Consider the following 23,133-nt stretch of genomic DNA (forward strand, 5'->3'; position numbering starts at 1 on the left):
TTGGCAGATTGTACACACTCCAACAGTCTCTCATTTACAATTTGAAAAGTATTTGATAATGCCTCGAACTTCGCGCCGGCTTCCCCTTTGTGTCCGTAATGCATCTTTAAAAAAATCCATGCCTTTTGCGACCCGGAGTGCTGCGTTGTGCCCTTCTCCCCGAGTGTGCTGACCAATCCGAAGCCTCTCTGTCATGTGATCGGGTCTTTCTCACAGGCTACAAGTAAAGACAGACACATCAGGGACGCAACTGTGTGTGTCCTTATCCAATCCCGAGGTGAATATTGAAGATATTGGATGGACTGTCCACATTTACTTTTCGTCAGCCAACAAGATGAGTAGGCCTAACGAACAGCAAAAGCACTAGCCTATGTCAATCTACTATCCCCCATAGCACAAAAGTCGACCTATTCTATTCTGTTTGAAAAATAAATATTCCAAACATAGTCTGGAACAGTTGTGGGATGCGATAGATCCCAAATGAATACCACTAGCATCAAAAATACTTTTTTATGCAATGTGGCTGACACAATATCAGAACGTTTAGCTTGAAATGTTGATAAACTATTAGGCTATTTCTTCACATTCTTCACCCACTGTACACACACACACACACACACACACACACACACACACACACACGTTAGGCTCTACACCCCTTGTAAAGCGGATTAATGTGCTTCATTTTAAGAAGTTACTTGGAAACTTTAGTTGTGATACAAACCTTATTAACATGTATAGGCCTATGGGCTAGGCTACATGAGGTGTGTGACTATGATTAGAAAATGTTGCAAAAAAAGCATAATTTCTTATGCTATCATTCACAAGATAATATATAATTCACAAGTGATAGTCTGATGGGTGACAATATTAGCCAATTCATGATTTAATCTAGTCTTTACACATGCTAAATAATATGTGACATTTGTTTTGATTTAGAATGGACCATTATCATGGACCTGTATCGAAACAGGAGCAGCGGGAAAAAAATACATGTCATCTATGCACTTACAGTTACTGGAGAACACTTTTGCATTGGTGTCAGAGTGATTAGAGGGACAATAGAGTGCTGGGTACCAGGCAGTTAGCATGTTTGGTAGACTACTAATGACCAGCAGCAGCAATGTTTGGAGAAGCCTAATTACTGTGACTAAAAGGCCATGTGGAATTTGACTGCCTTCATGACTCGTGGCCGCCGGTGTGTCGTCGCACCAGCCCTATGTACATAGCAACGTGCATGCCCAGCCTACCTGAGGAGCTGTCTTTTTCATAAATCTATTTCCTGTGTTTGAGGGGTGGAAAATGCAATTGTCACAAATCTCGCTGGATTGGTTGCTTTCATTTTTTCCAATTAACTTTACGAGCGCAGAAAATGTTTAGTAATGACGTGTCAAACACACCCCGGTAAATACTAAACTTAGTCTGGTATTTAACGCATCTTCTCAACACTTACATCACAAAAGATAAAGTTATTTTGATGGGTGTACATTTTTTGTGGAGTTGAAAAACTTTATAATTCAATACAATTGAAATGTTTACAAAATGAGATGCGCCGAAATGAATGCAACTTATGAAAATGAACACTCGGATTATAGTGATATTATGTCTGATCTCACAAACAATGTAAAGTACACTACTGTATACAGTGCATTTGGAAAGTATTCAGACCCCTTGAATTTTTCCACATTGTTACTTTACAGCCTTATTCTAAAATGTATTACATTTATTTATTTCCTCATCAATCTACACACAATACTCCATAAAGACAAAGTGAAAACAGGTTTTTAGATATTTTTGCACATTTATTCAAACCAAAAAATGGAAATATCACTTTACATAAGTATTCAGACCCTTTATTGAGTACTTTGTTTAAGCACTTTTGGCAGTGATTACAGCTTCGAGTCCTCTTGGGTATGAATCTACAAGCTTGGTATATCTGTATTTGGGGAGTTTCTCCCACTCATCTCTGCAGATCCTCTCAAGTTCTGTCAGGTTGGATGGGGAGCGTCGCTGCACAGCTATTTTCAGGTCTCTCCAGAGATGTTCGATCGGGTTCAAGTCCGGGCTCTAGATGGGCCACTCAAGGACATTCAGAGACTTGTCGTGAAGCCACTCCTGCGTTGCATTGGCTGTGTGCTTAGGGTCATTGTCTTGTTGGAAGGTGAACATTCGCCCCAGTCTGAGATCCTGAGAGCTCAGGAGCAGGTTTTCATCAAGGATCTCTCTACTTTGCTCCGTTCATCTTTGTCTCGATCATGACAAGCCTCCCAGTCCCTGGTGCTGAAAAACATCCCCACAGCATGATGCTGCCACCACCATGCTTCACCTTAGGGACGGTGTCAGGTTTCCTCCAGATGTGATGCTTGGCATTCAGGCCAAAAATAGTACAATCTTGGTTTCATCAGACCAGAGAATCTTGTTTTTCATGGTCTGAGAGTCCTTCAGGTGCATTTTGGCAAACTCCAAGCAGGCTGTCGTGTGCCTTTTACTGGGGAGTGGCTTCCGTCAGGCCGCTCTACCATAAAGGCCTGATTAGTGGAGTGCTGCAAAGATGGTTGTCCTTCTGGAAGGTTCTCCCATCTCCACAGAGGAACTCTAGAGCTCTGTTAGAGTTACCATCAGGTTCTTGTTCACCTCCCTGACCAAGGAACCTTCTCCCCCGATTGATCAGTTGGGCCAGGCGGCCAGCTCTAGATTGATGGAGGCCACTGTGTTCTTTGGGAACTTCAATGCTGCAGAAACGTTTTGGTACCCTTCCCCAGATCTGTGCCTCGACACAATCCTGTCTCGGAGCTCTACTGACAATTCCTTCGACCTCATGGCTTAGAGTTTGCTTTGATATGCACTGTCAACAGTGGGACCACATATAGACAGGTGTGCATTTACAAATCATGTCCAATCAATTGAATTTACCACAGATGGAACCCAATCAAGTTGTAGAAATATCTCAAGGATTATCAATGGAAACAGGATGTAGCTGAGCTCAAATGAGTCACATAGAAATGGGTCTGAATACTTATGTAAATAAGGTCTTTATTTTAATAAATGTGCAAACATTTCTAAAAACATGTTTTCTCTATGTCATTATGGGGCATTGTATGTAGATTGTGGGAAAAAATGATTCAATCAATTTTAGAAATCTTAATGCTACAGCATACAATGACATTCTAGACGATTCTGTGCTTCCAACTTTGTGGCAAAAGTTTGGGGAAGGCCTTATCCTGTTTCAGCATGACAATGCCCCCGTGCACAAAGTGAGGTCCATACAGAAATGGTTAGTAGAGATCGGTGTGGAAGAATTTGACTGGCCTGGCCTTGACCTCAACCCAATCGAACACCTTTGGGATGATTTGGAACACCGACTGCGAGCCAGGTCTAAATCGCCAAACCTCACTAATGCTCGTGGCTGAATGGAAGCAAGTCCCTGCAGCAATGTTCCAACTAGAGGTCGACCGATTATGATTTTTCAACGCCGATACCGATACCGATTATTGGAGGACCAAAAAAGCGCCGATGCCGATTAATCAGCCGATTTTTTACATTTATTTGTAATAATGACAATTTCAACAACACTGAATGAACACTTATTTTAACTTAATATAATTCATCAATAAAATCAATTTAGCCTCAAATAAATAATGAAACATATTCAATTTGGTTTGAATAATGCAAAAACAGTGTTGGAAAAGAAAGTAAAAGTGCAATATGTGCCATGTAAGAAAGCTAACGTTACAGTTCCTTGCTCAGAACATGAGAACATATGAAAGCTGGTGGTTCCTTTTAACTTGAGTCTTCAATATTCCCATTTAAGAAGTTTTAGGTTGTAGTTATTATAGGTATTCCATATACCTTTGACTATTGGATGTTCTTATAGGCCCTTTAGTATTGCCAGTGTAACAGTATATTTGGCTTCCGTCCCTCTCCTCGTTCCAACCTGGGCTCGAACCAGGAACACATCGACAACAGCCACCCTCGAAGTAGCGTTACCCATGCAGAGCAAGGGGAACAACCACTCCAAGTCTCAGAGAGAGTGACATTTGAAACACTTTTAGTGCGCATCCCGCTAACTAGCTAGCCATTTCACATTGATTACACCAGCATAATCTCGCAGGTTGATAGGCTTGAAGTCATAAACAGCTCAATGCTTGAAGCATTGCGAAGAGCTGCTGGCATAACGCACGAAAGTGCTGTTTGAATGAATGCTTAAAAGACTGCTCTATCAAATCATAGACTTAATTATAACATAATAACACACAGAAATACAAGCCTTAGGTCATTAATATGGTTGAATCCGGAAACTATCATCTCAAAAACAAGACGTTTATTCTTTCAGTGAAATACAGAACCGTTCCGTATTTTATCTAATGGGTGGCATGCATAAATCTAAATATTCCTGTTACATTGCACAACGTTCAATGTTATGTCATAATTACATACAATTCTGGCAAATTAGGCGGCCCAAACTGTTGCATATACCCTGACTCTGCTTACAATGAACGCAAGAGAAGTGACACAATTTCACCTGGTTAATATTGCCTGCTAACCTGGATTTCTTTTAGCTAAATATCCAGGTTTAAAAATATATACTTCTCAGTGCTAGCTGTGCCACCAGAGACTCTGGGTTCAAGCCCAGGCTCTGTCGCAGCCGGCCACATCCCGGGAGGTCCATGGGCCGACGCACAATTGGCCTAGAGTAGTCCGGGTTAAGGAGGGTTTGGCTGTCAGGTATATCCTTGTCTCATCGCACACTAGCGAATCCTGTGGCGGGCCGGGCACAGCTGCCCGCTAACCAGGTCGCCAGGTGCACGGTGTTTCCTCTGACACATTGGTGCGGCTGGTTTCCGGGTTGGATGCGCGCTGTGTTAAGAAGCAGTGCGGCTTGGTTGGGTTGTGTTTCGGAGGACGTATGCTTTCGACCCTCGTCTCTCCCGAGCCTGTACGGGAGTTGTAGCGATGAGACAAGATAGTAGCTACTAACAATTGGATACCACGAAATTGGGGAGAAAAGGGGATACAATTCCCCAAAATTAAATGAATTAAATAAAAAGAAAATATATATTGATTTTAAGAAAGGCATTGATGTTTATGGTTAGGTACACATTGGAGCAACGTTAGTCCTTTTTCGCGAATACGCACCACATCGATTACAGTGGGGCAAAAAAGTATTTAGTCAGCCACAAATTGTGCAAGTTCTCCCACTTAAAAAGATGAGGCCTGTAATTTTCATCATAGGTACACTTCAACTATGACAGACAAAATGAGAAAAAAAATCCAGAAAATCACATTGTAGGATTTTTAATTTATTTATTTGCAAATTGTGGTGGAAAATATGTATTTGGTCAATAACAAAAGTTTCTCAATACTTTGTTATACCATTTGTTGGCAATGACAGAGGTAAAACGTTTTCTGTAAGTCTTCACAAGGTTTTCACACACTGTTGCTGGTATTTTGGCCCATTCCTCCTTGAGCAGTGATGTTTTGGGGCTGTTGCTGGGCAACACGGACTTTCAACTCCCTCCAAAGATGTTCTATGGGGTTGAGATCTGGAGACTGGCTAGGCCACTCCAGGACCTTGAAATGCTTCTTACGAAGCCACTCCTTCGTTGCCCGGGCGGTGTTTTTGGGATCATTGTCATGCTGAAAGACCCAGCCACGTTTCATCTTCAATGCCTTTGCTGATGGAAGGAGGTTTTCACTCAAAATCTCACGATACATGGCCCCATTCATTCTTTCCTTTACACGGATCAGTCGTCCTGGTCCCTTTGCAGAAAAACAGCCCAAAGCATGATGTTTCCACCCCCATGCTTCACAGTAGGTATGGTGTTCTTTGGATGCAACTCAGCATTCTTTGTCCTCCAAACACGACGAGTTGAGTTTTTACCAAAAAGTTTTATTTTGGTTTCATCTGACCATATGACATTCTCCCAATCTTCTTCTGAATCATCCAAATGCTCTCTAGCAAACTTCAGACGGGCCTGAACATGTACTGGCTTAAGCAGGGGGACACGTCTGGCACTGCAGGATTTGAGTCCCTGGCGGCGTAGTGTGTTACTGATGGTAGGCTTTGTTACTTTGATCCCAGCTCTCTGCAGGTCATTCACTAGGTCCCCCCGTGTGGTTCTGGGATTTTTGCTCACCGTTCTTGTGATCATTTTGACCCCATGTGGTGAGATCTTGCGTGGAGCCCCAGATCGAGGGAGATTATCAGTTGTCTTGTATGTCTTCCATTTCCTAATAATTGCTCCCACAGTTGATTTCTTCAAACCAAGCTGCTTACCTATTGCAGATTCAGTCTTCCCAGCCTGGTGCAGGTCTACAATTCTGTTTCTGGTCTCCTTTGACAGCTCTTTGGTCTTGGCCATAGTGGAGTTTGAAGTGTGACTGTTTGAGGTTGTGGACAGGTGTCTTTTATACTGATAACAAGTTCAAACAGGTGCCATTAATACAGGTAACCAGTGGAGGATAGAGGAGCCTCTTAAAGAAGAAGTTACAGGTCTGTGAGAACCAGAAATCTTGCTTGTTTGTAGGTGACCAAATACTTATTTTCCACCATAATTTGCAAATAAATCATTAAAAATCCTACAATGTGATTTTCAGATTTGTTTTTCCCTCTCATTTTGTCTGTCATAGTTGAAGTGTACCTATGATGAAAATTACAGGCCCCTCTCATCTTTTTAAGTGGGAGAACTTGCACAATTGGTGGCTGACTAAATACTTTTTTGCCCCACTGTATATCCAACGCAGGACACACTAGATAAATAGTAATATCATCAACCATGTGTAGTTAACTAGTGATTATGATTGATTGATTGTTTTTTATAAGATACATTTAATGCTAGCTAGCAACTTACCTTGGCTTACTGCATTCGCGTAACAGGCAGGCTCCTCGTGAGGCAGGTGGTTAGAGCGTTGGAATAGTTAACTGTAAGGTTGCAAGATAGAATCCCCGAGCTAAAAATCTGTCGTTCTGCCCCTAAACAAGGCAGTTAACCCACCGTTCCTAGGCCATCATTGAAAATAAGAATGTGTTCTTAACTGACTTGCCTAGTTAAATAAAGATTAAATAATGGTGTAATTTTTTAAAATAATAATAAATAAAATCGGCCAAATCGGTGTCCAAAAATACCAATTTCCGATTGTTATGAAAACTTGAAATCGGCCCTAATTAATCGGCCATTCCGATTAATCGGTCGACCTCTAGCTCCAACATCTAGTGGAAAGTCTATTTTAGCAGCAAAGGGGGGACCAACTCCATATTAATGCCCATAATTTTGGAATGAGATGATTGTCGAGCATATACACAGAGCAAGTTGTGGTTACAGCCCTATGAAACCCGTTTATGTTAATCTATTAAAATACACACAGTGTATTTATGCAAATGCAGCACACAATATTTTTGCAAATACCTGATACCATTATAAAATGTATATATGAGTGAATAAAAGTGAAATTTTACATTAAATTGAATACCAGAATTCCCACCAAAATCGCTGAACTTCATTATTTGTCCGTGGCAGTAAAATGTTTTGTGCTATAATTCGGTCAATATCTGATGGATTATAAAAATTCCAAAAGGTTTGGAGTATCTTCCTCCATTGTCCAACTGTTGCATTTATTTAAACCTTTAACAATTTTGATGACCGTTGCTAGTGTGTGTTTGTACTCACCATGTTACCCTGTTTGACACAGTAGCCACACCTCAGCACGCCTGGTCTACTGCCTACAGCGTTGACCTTCCTGTCCCCTACCTCCATCTCCTCCCCCTCATTCTGCAACACACACACAATCATCATAATTATCACCATCACTGTACATCATCATCATCCTCCCCCTCCATTGTCATCACCACCATCATCACAAACACCAACATGGTCACCATGGCAATGGTGCGTTTGGACTAGAACATAGTACCTGGTACATGGGGGTGTGCACCACCACTCCCCCGATGATCTCAGTCTTATAGGCCTGCCTCTTAACCCCTGCCTCACCGGTTACCATAGAAACCTCTGTCCTTGGCTGGAGAGGTCTAGCTTTCGGGACCTACAGAAAACAACAGTTTGAGCATCAAGTCAAACCCATAGCTAGCATTTAGCATTTATCCAACAATACATTATCATTAACTTTCACTTACTGATAAACCATGAAACTATAATGTAACATATTTCTGGAGTGATAAACAAGACATTTGATATAAACATGGCGGACATGTAGGCCTACAGGGTTTCTTCAGGGGGAGTCAAAGAGGAAGTGGAATAGCGAGAGCATCTGTGTTTCCTGTGTGAGGGCAGGTGACAATACAGAAGAAACAGAGCAGCACCACACTCTAGCCTCACAGAGCCAAACACAGTGTTGACTATTGGGCCACAGGTCCCAATAATTTCTCCTTTCTCCCGAAGTGTGCACTTGTTCACCTCCTTTCATGGATTGAAAACAAAATGACTGGTATATGGAAACTCCCTCTAGGCCATGCCTATACCAATCCCATGCTTAAACATTTGTGTGAAGTGGTGAACGAGTGCACACTTCAGGAGAAAAAGAGAGAGAGAAAAGAGATTATTGGGATGTAATCACTAACTGCTGTTCTCAGCCTTCTGTAGTGGTGTGGAGGGGAGGAGTTACAGGCCTTATGACCTCCATGACTCAGCATTAAACTCTCTGACCCCCCCCCCCCCCCCCCCCCAAGAAAAATGTGTGGTCGAGAAGATTGCATGTGTGTGTGCTCTATAGTGCAGCTCCACAGCACAAACATCAGCAGTCTGTTAAAACAGTGTGTGTGGAAAGCCCCCCACAGGCTGGATATAAGTTAGCACACACACTGTTCTTACCTAAATGTAAATATGACCCGGTACATTGGCTCAGTACTCCCTGTATATAGCCTTATTATTTTATTGTGTTATTTTTTTTACTTTAGTTTATTTTGCAAATATTTTCTTACTATGCATTGTTGGTTAAGGGCTTGTAAGTAAGAATTTCACACTAAGGTCTGTTGTGTTCGACGCATGTGACAAATAACATTTGATTTGACATGAATCTGCTATGTGAAACCTGAAAACAACTCCCACTGTCCTGTTTCACCATTTCCTCATATTTTAGATGTGTGTGTGTGTGTGTGTGTACACCCTGGCCAAACAGTTGAATGTGAGACCACAGACTTCTTCCTCTTGAGTGCTATATACAGATAACTACCAAAATAAAGGAAACACCAATATACAGTGTCTTAATAGGGCTTTGGGCAACCAAAAGCCAGAACAGATTCAATGTGTCACATCCTGACCTTAGTTTCTTTTTTATGTCTCTGTTTAAGTTTGGTCAGGGCGTGAGTTGGGGTGGGCATTCTGTTGTGTTTTCTGTTGTGTGTCTGCACCAGCCAGAACTGTTTCAGTCGTTCGCTTTGTTATTTTTGTGTTCATTAAATAAATATGGACACATACCACGCTGCACCTTGGTCCTCTCCTTCCAACAGCCATTACAGAATGCATAGATTTTACAAGTGTCTGGAACTCTACTGGAGGGATGCGACACCATTCTTTCACGAAAATATTCCATAATTTGGTGATTGTTTTGATGGTGGTGGAAAACACGGTCTCAGGCACCGTTCCATAATCTCTCATAAGTGTTCTATTGGGTTAGAACTGGTGACTGAGATGGCCATGGCATATGGTTTACATTATTTTCTTGCTCATCAAACCATTAAGTGACCACTCATGCCTTGTGGATGGGGACAATGTCATCCGATGGGGGCATAGCTTGCCTATTATTTTTATGCTTGACCCTAAGCATGATGGGATGTTAATTGCTTAATTAAGTCAGGAACCACACCTGTGTGGAAGCACCTGCTTTCAAAATAGTTTGTATCCCTCATTTACTCAAGTGCTTCCATTGTGTTTGCAGTTACATGTATCTATGGCTCTGTGTGACATCACTTCTTGTCAGTGTGACTCAGGTGATTGTAGTTTCAGCTGCACCTAGCCTACGGGTTTACCGAAATCAAACATGAACATATTACGTGTAGTGTTAGAGTCAAGTTATAAATGCAATATCAAAAAGGTAGAGTCAGACACAGTTACACTAATATATAATTAGTGTAACTGTGCACATATTTTTTTTTTATATGAAATCACTATTTCTTCTAAAATAAGTTGAAACTGAAATAACTTTTGGGGTTCATATATTTTTTTGTTTGATTTACAACTGTACAGGACCCCCCAAAATAATAATGGCCTAGACTAAACGATTACGAATTCAGAAGAATTCAAAATAATTTGGTTGGAGGCAGGTGATTCTCATTTACAGTGTAATTTCTCTCACCTGTGGGAAGTTGCGGGTCAAATCAAATCCAATTTTATTGGTCGCAGACACATATTCAGCAGATGTTATTGCGGGTGTAGAGAAATATTTGGGTTCCTACAGCAGCTCCATCACTGCAGTAATATCTAATACACAGCAACAGTTGCAGGTGCGTACAAGGTAAAAATAACAATTCAGCCAGTTTTGAGAAGAGAAAATGGAACATTCCACTCCATACCACTTCACTGTAAAGTGCATGGATGGCAATATATTACAGTACAACTGTATGCACGAAGTAAACAGCAACGTTAGGCCCATTGCCACAATAACCAAAAGTAGTAAAACGCAAACCTAAACTTCTCCGTTCTTTCTGATTCGCAGCAATGAGGCTGTAGCTATTGAAGAGCATCCGTGCAGACGCCCTGTGATACTCTGAGTGCCAAAGGTGACACCATTGGTTCTAAAGTGGTTTGGCAAAATGTGTTACGTTCTTTTCTGGGGCCTTTCACAGCTCAAAATAGGATGCTGCCCCTTTAAGACAAACGTTCCAAAATAGACATTGACTGGCTACAGTAGACCAGCCAAGACCAATGCTAGGTGTCTTTTTGTATCTTTCTTTATACAGACTATCAACAGTAGCCAGCATATTGCTAATATGTTCACTAGTGAAAGTTTACTTTTGTAAATCACTTTTCCTAAAAATAAATAACTCTGAGTAGATTGATGGGCGCTTATTTTTGCTCAGGCCAGCTCGCATCTGCAATGTGAACGTAGCCATCAACTTCTGTACTGCTCAAGAAGTGGTGACTCGCGGGAGTGTAGTGGTGCTTGAATGAACGGCCTATGATATTGCTCAAATAAAAACAGCACAACTTTTCTGTGTGTAGTCTTCAATGGTTTGTCAATGGTAGATGGCAACAGAGCAGGTAGATGCTGAACTGGAACGCAAAAATTTGAGAAGTTACTGGCCCGGTTGGTGCTGCTGCTTTGAAAGTGGTGTGCGATTGAAAAGTACTGGGGCAGATGCTGTCTCGCCACATGTTTTCCAGCGGCTCTGGGGAGTGCATTGTCTTGCATCACGCTCATCTGCAACATATGCAGTGCTGTTTGTAGCAACTTAATATCGCTAAGTCTCAGTTTGATGGAACGTTATACGTGTATTGATTAGATGTCTGAATGTAAAAGTTGATTTGAAGCTACATGAGTTGGGGTACTCACAGTGATCTTGGTGGCTTTGTTGAGAGCAATGACCCAGTCTCTGAGGTCAGCAGCATCGTTGGCTTGGAGGAAATACCGCCGAGATACTGCATTGATCACTGCAGACATAGTGATATACAGTACCACACCTACTCAGTCAAGGGTTTCTCTTTATTTTTACTATTTTCTACATTGTAGAATAATAGTAAAGACATCAAAACTATGAAAACACACACACACACACACACACATTAACCAAAAAGTGTTAAACAAATCAACATATATTTGAGATAATTCAATGTAGCCACCCTTTGCCTTGATGACAGCTTTGCACACTTGGCATTCTCTCAACCAGCTTAATCTGGAATGCTTTTTCAACAGCCTTGAAGGAGTTCTCACATATGATGAGCACTTGTTGGCTGCTTTTCCTCCACTCTGCATTCCAGGTGAAGCTGCGGTCCAACTCAGGTTGGGTGATTGTGGAGGCCAGGTAATCTGAGACAGCACTCAATCACTCTCTTTCTTGGTCAAATAGCCCTTACACAGCCTGGAGGAGTGTTGGATCATTGTCCTGTTGAAAAACAAATGAGGGTTCCACTAACTAGATTGGATGGCGTATTGCTGCAAAATGCTATACCCATGCTGGTTGAGTGTGACTTGAATTCAAAATAAATCACTGACAGTGTCACCAGCAAAGCACCCCCACACCTCCTCCTCCATGCTTCACGGTGGGAACCACACATGCAGAGATAATCCGTTCACCTACTCTGCTTCTCACAAAGACACGGCGGTTGGAAGCACCATCTAAAATTTGGACTCAGTCATCTTTCTAGGCCCGAGCAAGTCTCTTCTGCTTATTGGCGTCCTTTAGTAGTTTTTTGCAACAATTCGACCATGAAGACCTGACTCACAGTCTCCTCTGAACAGTTGATGTTACTTGAACTCTGTGACATAGCGACTTTCTTTATTTTGATAGCTTATTCGCCGTTAGTCAGCACCTCCACACAAACTTTTATTCTGGGTGTGCGCCAGCTCATGTTTTTTGTGAAGCATTTAAACTATGCAAAAAAAGAAACATCCTCTCACTGTCAACTGTGTTTATTTTCAGCAAACTTAACAAATGTTCATACAAATATTTACACAACAATTTCAACAACTGAGACATAAACTGAACAAGTTCCACAGACATGTGACTAACAGAAATTGATTCATGTGTCCCAGAACAAAGGGAAGAAAAATCAAAAGTAATAGTCAGTATCTGGTGTGGCAACCAGCTGCATTAAGTACTGCAGTGCATCTCCTCTTCATGGACTGCACCAGATTTGCCGGTTCTTGCTGTTAGATGTTACCCCACTCTTCCACCAAGGCACCTGAAAGTTCCCAGACATTTCTGGGGGGAATGGCCCTAGCCCTCACCCTCCGATCCAACAGGTCCCAGAAGTGCTCAATGGGATTGAGATGTTGTTTTTTTCACCTTTATTTAACCAGGTAAGCTAGTTGAGAACAAGATCTCATTTACAACTACGACCTGGCCAAGATAAAGCAAAGCAGTGCGACACAAACAACACAGAGTTACACATGGAATTAACAAGTCAATAACACAACAGGAAAAAAAGTTTAAATACAGTGTGTGCAAATGGAGTGAGGAGGTAGGCAATAAATAGGCCATAGTAGCGAAGTAATTACAATTTAGCAGAATAACACTGGAGTGATAAACGAGCAGATGATGATGTGCAAGTAGAGATACTGGTGTGCAAAAGAGCAGAAAAGTAAATAAAAACAATATGGGGATGAGGTAGGTAGATTGGGTGGGTTATTTACAGATGGACTATGTACAGCTGCTGCGATCGGTTAGCTGCTCAGATAGCTGACGTTTAAAGTTAGTGAGGGAAATGTAAGTCTCCAGCTTCAGCGATTTTTGCAAATCGTTCCAGTCACTGGCAGCAGAGAACCGGAAGGAAAGGCGGCCAAAGGAGGTGTTGGCTTTGGGGATGACCAGTGAGATATACCTGCTGGAGCGCGTGCTACGGGTGGGTGTTGTCATCATGACCAGTGAGCTGAGATAAGGCGGAGCTTTACCTAGCATAGACGTATAGATGACCTAAAGCAGTGCGTCTAGCGACGAATATGTAGCGAAGGACAATCGACTAAGGCATACAGGTCGCAGTGGTGGGTGGTATAAGGGGCTTTGGTAACAAAACAGATGGCACTGTAATAGACTGCATCCAGTTTGCTGAATAGAGTATTGGAAGCTATTTTGTAGAGGATATTGCCGAAGTCGAGGATCGGTAGGATAGTCAGTTTTAATAGGGTAAGTTTGGCGGAGTGAGTGAAGGAGGCCTTGTTGCGAAATAGAAAGCTGATTATAGATTTGATTTTGGATTGGAGATGTTTAATATGAGTCTGGAAGAAAAGTTTACAGTCTAGCCAGACACCTAGGTATGTGTAGTTGTCCACATATTCTAGGTCAGAACAGTCCAGGGTAGTGATGCTAGTCGGGCGGGCGGGTGTGGGCAGCGAACAGTTGAAAAGCATGCATTTGGTTTTACTAGCGTTTAAGAGCAGTTGGAGACCACGGAAGTAGTGTTGTATGGCATTGAAGCTCGTTTGGAGGTTAGTTAACACAATGTCCAAAGGGCCAGATGTATACAGAATGGTGTCGTCTGCGTAGAGGTGGATCAGGGAATCACCCGCAGCAAGAGCGACATCATTGATATGTACAATGTACAGAGAAAAGAGTCGGCCCGAGAATTGAACCCTGTGGCACGCCCATTAGAGACTGCCAGAGGTCCGGACAACAGGCCCTCCGATTTGACACACTGAAATCTATCTGCAAAGTAGTTGGTGAACCAAGCGAGGCAGTCATTTGAGAAACCAAAGCTATTGAGTCTGCCGATAAGAATACAGTGATTGACAGAGTCGATGAAGACGGCTGCAGAGTACTGTTTTTTAATCGATGGCGGTTATGATATCGTTTAGTACCTTGAGCGTGGCTGAGGTGCACCCGTGACCAGCTCGGAAACCGGATTGCACAGCGGAGAAGGTACGGTGGGATTCGAAATCGTCAGTGATCTGTTTATTAACTTGGCTTTCGAAGACTTTAGAGAGGTTCGGCAGGATGGATATAGGTCTATAACAGTTTGGGTCTAGAGTGTCACCCCCTTTGAAGAGGGGGATGACCGCGGCAGTTTTCCAATCTTGAGGGATCTCGGACGATACGAAAGAGGTTGAACAGACCGGTAACAGGGGTTGCAACAATGGCGGCCGATAGTTTTAGAAAGAGAGGGTCCAGATTGTCTAGCCCAGCTGATTTGTACGGGTCCAGGTTTTGCAGCTATCTGGTTTTGGGTGAAGGAGAAGCTGGGGAAGCTCGGGCAAGTAGCTGCGGGGTGGGGTGGGGGGAGCGGGGTGCGGAGCTGATGGCCGGGGTAGCCAGGAGGAAAGCATGGCCAGCCATAGAGAAATGCTTATAGACATTTTAGATTATCATGGATTTATCGGTGGTGACCGTGTTACCTAGCCTCAGAGCAGTGGGCAGCTGGGAGGAGGTGCTCTTGTTCTCCATGGACTTTACAGTGTCCCAAAACATTTTGGAGTTAGAGCGACAGGATGCAAATTTGCATTTGAAAAAACTAGCCTTTGCTTTCCTGGCTGACTGCGTGTATTGGTTCCTGACTTCCCTGAACAGTTGCATATCGCGGGGACTATCCGATGCTATTGCAGTCCGCCAGGATGTTTTTGTGCTGGTCAAGGGCAATCAGGTTTGGCGTGAACCAAGGGCTATAGCTGTTCTTTTTATTTTACCTTTATTTAACCAGGCAAGTCAGTTAAGAACATAAGAACAAAATCTTATTTTCAATGACGGCCTAGGAACAGTGGTTAACTGTCTGTTCAGGGGCAGAACGACAGATTTGTACCTTGTCAGCTCTGGGATTTGAATAACCTTCTGGTTACTAGTCCAAAGCTCTAACCACTAGGCTACCCTGCCGCCCCTAGTTCTACATGTTTTGAAAGGGGCATGCTTATTTAAGATGGTGAGGAAATTACCTTTAAAGAACGACCAGGCATCTTTGACTGACGGGATGAGGTCAATATCCTTACAGGATGCCCGGGCCAGGTTGATTAGAAAGGCCTGTTCGCAGAAGTGTTTTAGGGAGCGTTTGACAGTGATGAGGGGAGGGGTGGTCGTTTGACCGCGGACCCATAGCGGATGCAGGCAATGAGGCAGTGATCGCTGAGATCCTGATTGAAAACAACAGAGGTGTATTTGGAGGGCAAGTTGGTCAGGATAATATCTATGAGGGTGCCCATGTTTACGGATTTAGGGTTGTACCTGGTGGGTTCCTTGATGATTTGTGTGAGATTGAGGGCATCTAGCTTAGATTGTAGGACGGCCGGGGTGTTAAGCATATCCCAGTCTAGGTCACCTAACAGAACGAACTCTGAAGATAGATGTAATCAATTCACATATGGTGTCCAGGGCACTGATGGGAGCTGAGGGGGGTCTATAACAGGCGGCAACAAATTATTTCTGGAGAGATTCATTTTTTAAATTAGAAGTTAGAACTGTTTGGGTATAAACCTGAAAAATAAGCCTGCAAAGTTCTGTCAATCTCTGCAGTAGATTGCAACTCCTCCCCCTTTGGCAGTTCTATCTTTACAGAAAATGTTGTAGTTGGGTATGGTGGCCTAAGCCAGGATTCAGACACGGCAAGGACATCAGGGTTGGCGGAGTGTGCTAAAGCAGTGAGTAAAACAAACTTAGGGAGGAGGCTTCTAATGTTGACATGCATGAAACCAAGGCTTTTTCGATTACAGAAGTTAACAAATGAGAGTGCCTGGGGACACGCAGGGCCTGGGTTAACCTCCACATCACCCTGGGAACAGAGGAGGAGTAGGACGAGGGTACGGCTAAAGGCTATCAAAACTGGTTGTCTAGTGCGTTGGGGACAGAGAATAAAAGGAGCAGATTTCTGGCCGTGGTAGAATAGATTCAGGGCATAATGTGAGAGGGTATGGTGGGGTGCGGGTACAGTGGTGGTAAGCCCAGGCACCAAGTGATGATAAGAGAGGTTGCTGGTTATACTGGGTGAGGTCACCGCATGTGTGAGGGGTGAGACAAAAGAGGAATCTGAGGCATGTAGAATGGGACTAGGGGCTCCATGGTATACTAAAACAATGATAACTATCCTAAACAACAGTATACAAGGCATATTGACATTTGAGAGAGACATAAAGTAATCACAGTGTCACGCCCTGACCTTAGAGAGCCTTGTTTATTCTCTATTTGGTTAGGTCAGGGTGTGACTTGGGTGGCAAATCTATGTGTACTATTTCTTTGTTGGCCGGGTCTGGTTCCCAATCAGAGGCAGCTATCTATCGTTGTCTCTGATTGGGATTCATACTTAGGCAGCCTGTTTTCCACCCTCTGTGCCAGAACTCCACATTTTCCGTGCTAGAGTGGGCATTCAGCCAGGATATCCTGCGCCGGCTCTGCGCACTGTGTCTCCGGTGCGCCTTCACAGCCCAGTGCGTCCTGTGCCAGCGCCCCGCACTTGCCGGGCTAAAGGCAGCTGTGTCGTTGTCTCTGATTGGGAATCATACTTAGGCAGCCTGTTTTCCACCCTAGTTTGTGGGATCTTGTCTTTGTATAGTTGCTGTTTAGCGCTACAGAGCTTTACGTTTGTATCGTGTTTTGTTGTAATTTGAAAATAAAGTAAAATATACGCCTACCACGCTGCACCTTGGTCTCCTTTGAACAATGGACGTAACACACAGGTGTTGATTGGGAGAGCTAGCTAAGACAACAACAGTTAAGACAATAGCTAATCAAGTAAGACAACAGGTAAAATGGCGATGAATGGGCAGAGGGTCGGTTAACTACACATAGGGCCTGAGTTCAGAGCTAGGGCCGACATTTAAAAAAAATGGCTGGTGGCATTGTCATGCTGGAGGGTCATGTCAGGATGAGCCTGCAGGAAGGGTACCACATGAGGGAAGAGGATGTCTTCCCTGTAACGCACAGCGTTGAGATTGCCTGACAACAAGCAATGACAACAAGCTCAGTCCGATGATGCTGTGACACACCGCCCCAGACCCTCCACCTCCAAAGCGATCCCGCTCCAGAGTACAGGCCTCGGTGTAACGCTCATTTCTTTGACGATAAATGCAAATCCGACCATCACGCCTAGTGAGACAAAACCGCGACTCCTCGGTGAAGAGTACTTTTTGCCAGTCCTGTCTGGTCCAGCGACGGTGGGTTTGTGCCCATAGGCGACGTTGTTGTCGGTGATGTCTGGTGAGGACCTGCCTTACAACAGGCCTACAAGCCCTTAGTCCAGGCTCTCTCAGCCTATTGCGGACAGTCTGAGCACTGATGGAGGGATTGTGCAATCCTGGTGTAACTCGGGCAGTTGTTGTTGCCATCCTGTACCTGTCCCGCAGGTGTGATGTTCGGATGTACCGATCCTGTACAGGTGATGTTACACGTGATCTGCCACTGCGAGGACGATCAGCTGTCCGTCCTGTTTCCCTGTAGTGCTGTCTTAGGTGTCTCACACTACAGACATTGCAATTTATTGCCCTGGCCACATCTGCAGTCCTCATGCCGCCTTGCAGCATGCCTAAGACACGTTCACGCAGATGAGCAGGGACCCTGGGCATCTTTTTTTGTGTGTTTTTTAGAGTCAGTAGAAAGGCCTCTTTAGTGTCCCAAGTTTTCATAACTGTGACCTTATTTGTCTACCGTCTGTAAGCTGTTAGTGTCTTAATGACCATTCCACTGGTGCAGGATCATTAATTGTTTATGGTCCATTGAACAAGCATCGGAAACAGTGTTTAACCCCTTTAGAATGAAGATCTGTGAAGTTATTTGGATTTTTACGAATTCTTTAAAGACAGGGTCCTGAAAAAGTGACGTTTCTTTTTTTCCAGAGTTTATTTGGGCTGCAATTTCTGAGGCTGGTAATTCTAATGAACGTATCCTCTGCAGAAGAAGTGACTCTGGGTCTTCCTTTCCTGTGGCGGTCCTCATGAGAGCCAGTTTCATCATCGCGCTTGATGGTTTTTGCGACTGCACTTGAAGAAACTTTCAGATTGACTGACCTTCATGTCTTAAAGTAATGATGGACTGTCGTTTCTCTCTGCTTATTTGAGTTGTTCTTGTCCTAATATGGACTTGGTCTTTTACCAAATAGGGCTATCTTCTGTATACCAACCCTACCTTGTCACAACACAACTGATTGGCTCAAACGCATGAAGTAAAGAAATTACAAATTAACTTAAGGCACACCTGTTAATTGAAATGCATTGCAGGTGACTACCTCATGAAGCTGGTTGAGAGAATGTCAAGAGTGTACAAAGCTGTCATCAAGGCAATGGGTGGCTACTTTGAAGAACCTCAAATATAAAATATATTTTGAATTTGTTTAACAATTTGTTTTTAGTTACTACATTATTCTATATGTGTTATTTCATAGTTTTGATGTCTTCAATATTATTCTACAATGTAGAAAATAGTAAAAATAAAGAAAAACCCTTGAATGAGTAGGTGTGTCCAAACTCTTTACCGGTACTGTACTTAGAAATATATAATATTATATAGGCTATAATAGCATTGAGCACTGCAAAGAGGACAGAACAGGTATGATAAAAATAGGAACACATTTTACTGTACGTGTTTCACCAGGGCTATGAGAACACCCTACACACACACACACTAACACACACGTTGACTCACCAAAGCAGAACTCAGTCTTGGGCTTCTGTTTCCCCGTGGCCTCGCTCACCTAACCCCCAAACAGAGGAGGAGAAGGCAAGAGAGAGAAGATGAGAGTCTGGAATTAGTCAAAAACATTGCCCTTAATAAAGTCATCTGTTTTAGGGTGTTGTTACCTTGGAGATATATGTCAGCTGCAGACTCCCGACTGCATTCGCTCCACTGGGCAGGTTCTACAGGCAGTGATACAACACACCAATGTAATAGACACAGTAACACAACACTCAATATAGCAAACACTTCTGCAGGCAGAGATCGTTAAAGGCACAGAGAAGCCTTCTACACCTAGTCTCACTTCCTCTATAGGAGGTGTGTTTCTACTCTGCTAGTGGCGGAACACAACCACTATCTGACCACACTCTGCCTCAGACACATCAGAGATCATGTGTGTTTGTACAGGCAGTATGATGTGCGTGTTTGTGTGTACCTGGGGGTTGTCCATGTACCACAGCAGTGTGTTGCCCTGTGTGTCCAGTATAAAATAGCGTCTCTGGAAGCGGTTGCTGCCCTCTTTCTCCTCGATGTCTAGAAAGCCACAGACACGGTTCTGTCTGTCCAAGTACGGCATACTGCTGCCTGCTACCACATCACTGAGAGATGGGGGGGGGGGCATGTCACACACACACTCAGCAGTTTTTCATGTGACGTTATTGAGGCAGCCTAGCTAAGCCTAAGGCCCGAGGCTGTGCTGCTAACCAGAGGATTCACCACAGCTGGAAATTATAGACTACTGAACAGATCTGCATACAGGCACATTTCATCTGGCCAGATAGAGAGAGAGAGAACGGGGGGGGGGGGGGGGGGGGGCAGAGAGAGAGTGACAAGGGAATGAACATCAGAGGACAACCTAACCTAACTGTCAGAGAGACTGACATGCTGAGGACATAACATCATCATGACATCATCTGTGCAGTTATTGCACCTACCTGGTCACATGAGCATACAAAGACAACTTCCCCTCTGGAACAGGCAATATGAACAACATTTTGTTTTAGGAAATAAAGAAAGAAAAACACACACATGCAGACACACAGCCAATCCTTGGTATAAATCAAATAATATATTTTTGGCATTAAGCATAGCAGCAGTAACCAGTGGTGGAAAAAGTTCTCAATTGTTATACTTGAATAAAAGTAAAGATTAGAAATAGAATAGAAATAGACTCAAGTACAAGTCCCCCAAATGTATCTGGTTTTAAATGTACTTAAGTACAGTGGTGGAAAAAGTACCCAATTGTCATACTTGAGTAAAAGTAAAAAGTTAATCCTGTACATCAAACCTCTTACATTAAGTACACCTGACTGCATGATTTACAGATAGCCAGGGCACACTCCAACACAATTGACAAAAGCAGTATTTGTGTTTAGTATGTCTGCCAGATCAGAGACAGTAGGGATGACAATGCATTATATTGATAAGTGTGTGAATTGGACCATATTGCTGTCCTGTCTAAGCATTTGAAGTGTAAGTGTAGTACTTCTGGGTGTCAGGGAAAATGTATAGGAGTAAAATGTACATATTTTCTTTAGGAATGTAGTGGAGAAAAAGTAAAAGTCATCCAAATGATAAACAGTAACGCACAGATACCCAAAGTATTTTTTACTTAGTTACTTTACACCACCAGCAGTAACCAAGTCTGAAATTAGGCTACATGTTGGCATAGATGGAACACATAAAGTAGTTATCCATCTTTACAATACATGGTGATTTGTGTGTGATGCCATGCTGATTGTTCTATATAGGCCTGATTCCTGTAAATATTTCGTTTTGTTTAAATGCACAGTTATTCCCCAAACCGAATGAGGAGATAGTATTAATATAGTATAAGTATCTATCTATCTCTGTCTATATGGATACTATCTATCTATCTATCTATAGGATCAGATACAGACGGAACCCATCCTGTATCATATAGACATTATTTCGTCAGGTGCTCAGTGGGCTTTGTTCCATAGATAAACTGTCTGTCAGTTATTTCACTAGTTGTCGACCCGTATGGATAACTTCGTCAGCCAATAAAGCATGATTTAGCATCAGGTTGAGATGACATGAAAGTTTCATGATTCAATTATCTGCCGACCACAACCCCCCCTTCCCAACAAGACGCGCGCGCACGCGCACACATACACACGCAGACAGAAATTCCGCGAAAACTTACCCGTTTTAACTGGTCAGTGTGCGCCAGTGCGTCCGAAGTGGAAGAGTAAAACGCGTCTCACCAGGGTAAATGGAAGTTTAAATCCGCTGTTACTCTGAGTTTACATGACATAGCCTCACATCTGAAATGTATGTGTGCAGCACCCGAACACCGCTGTGGCTTCTTTCCGGGTAGAGCTCGCAATTATAATATATTTTCGACCTAGAACCAACCCCGGAAATGATCTAGTCTCTTGCTCGTTGTTACTGGACAAAAACGTAATCTATATACCTCACTGGCATTAAAGAACTGCGTTGACTTGAACTCTTGACTGGCTCTGATCTCTCGATTGTTGCTTCGTGTTTGAATTGTCCTCATGACTGTCATTGTGCTCTGCGCTACAATGTAACTTTCTGCAGCAGCTGTCAATTTAGCCAGCAGATCCGACCCGCTTGCTTACAGCTGCACTAGGGTCGGACAGGCTTCCTGTGTAGATTGACACATTGGAGCAGGTGAGAGATATGGCTCAGAAAACATACCTTAATCCAGGCATGAGAAATGAGTTTGTACTCAATTGTCCCATTATCCCAACTGTTTATCCAAGGTTTAATAGCAGTGGTTCAATCTTCTTGGTGTAACAGTTGGGATAAAGGGACAATTTTGAGTAACTGTTTGGATAATGGGACAATTCTCATCCCTGGATTGAGGTACATTTCTGAGCCATGACCCTACTGCAGCTGTAAGCAAGTGGGTAGGATCTGCTGGATATCTTCAACTACTGTAGGGTACAGCAGGGGTGTATTCAATAGTCAGAATCTGTTGCTAAGCATTTTTCTGTTGCAAAACATTTGTTGCAAAACGTTTTGCAACAGAAACACTTTACTCCAAATGTAAAATGTTATTCAACAAAAACAATAGTTTATTTTGGACAAATTCAGGTAAGTCCCTTCCTGTTTTGTTCCTAGAGGAAACAATCAATGGTTTCCATTGCAAAACGTTTTGCAGCAGACAAAAACGTTTTGCAGTGGAATTGGACTAATGAATACACTCCTGGCTAGCCTGGAGGCTGAATGTAACTCACAGGAGAAAGCATCAGAGCAAGCAAAACAGCACCCCTCTGTCTCTCTATGTGTAGGCCATCTATCTGATACTGTCTGGTCCAAACGAGTATGACATTGTTGCTGGCTGTAGCATTGAATGAAAGGGAAGCCAGTGAGCATTTGGTATTAAAAAAAAATGTACAAAAAAATTACCAATCAATGTTGAGCCAAACTGAGTGAGCTCCACTGTGAATGGGCCTAGCTTAGGTAAAAAATAAGTGTCCTGGGAAGCCAGCTTGGATTTGGTCTCTCTCCTATCAAATTGCTTTGAGAGCATACGTCATTAACAGAAACAACTTGAATTGTTGCATCTTGTTGTGTTGTCCGCTGGTGGCTAGCTAGCTAAAATGGGCCCTTTACTAAATTAGCCATGGATGGAGATAGGGATTTGGACTTCTGGTTTTACTTAATTCTCCGTACTGGCCAATGATTATAACTGTGATTCTGATCCAACCATTAATTCATACATTGTTGTGCCCCTGGCCTGAGAGGATGGAAGTTCAATATGTACAGTAGCTGGATGTAGAAGGTTGTTAACTAGCTAACGTTGCCCTTGAATGAAAGGTAGGCTAGTGAGCATGCATTTTATGGCGAGCAAGCATTTTAGCCAGGTAGCCTAAGGAGAACAAAAAATA

At 43.0% G+C, this 23,133-nt stretch overlaps 1 protein-coding gene across 1 annotated transcript in view; it reads right to left on the reverse strand.

The window, feature by feature from the left end:
* LOC110536138 (pleckstrin homology domain-containing family A member 2) overlaps nt 1–21,904 on the reverse strand; it is a 26,327-nt gene extending 4,423 nt beyond the window's left edge. Inside the window, exons 1-7 of the mRNA XM_021621721.2 lie at nt 21,420–21,904; nt 19,689–19,851; nt 19,378–19,434; nt 19,223–19,271; nt 11,506–11,603; nt 7,912–8,040; nt 7,668–7,769 (exon numbers count right to left, since the gene is read on the reverse strand). Of these exons, the coding sequence (XP_021477396.2) occupies nt 7,668–7,769; nt 7,912–8,040; nt 11,506–11,603; nt 19,223–19,271; nt 19,378–19,434; nt 19,689–19,829 (576 nt within the window). The 5' untranslated portion in view covers nt 19,830–19,851; nt 21,420–21,904. The remainder of the gene's footprint in view (nt 1–7,667; nt 7,770–7,911; nt 8,041–11,505; nt 11,604–19,222; nt 19,272–19,377; nt 19,435–19,688; nt 19,852–21,419) is intronic.
* Nucleotides 21,905–23,133: the final 1,229 nt, after the last annotated feature.

Source organism: Oncorhynchus mykiss, chromosome 11 (genome assembly GCF_013265735.2).
Source record: "Oncorhynchus mykiss isolate Arlee chromosome 11, USDA_OmykA_1.1, whole genome shotgun sequence".
Taxonomy (NCBI): Eukaryota; Metazoa; Chordata; class Actinopteri; order Salmoniformes; family Salmonidae; genus Oncorhynchus; species Oncorhynchus mykiss.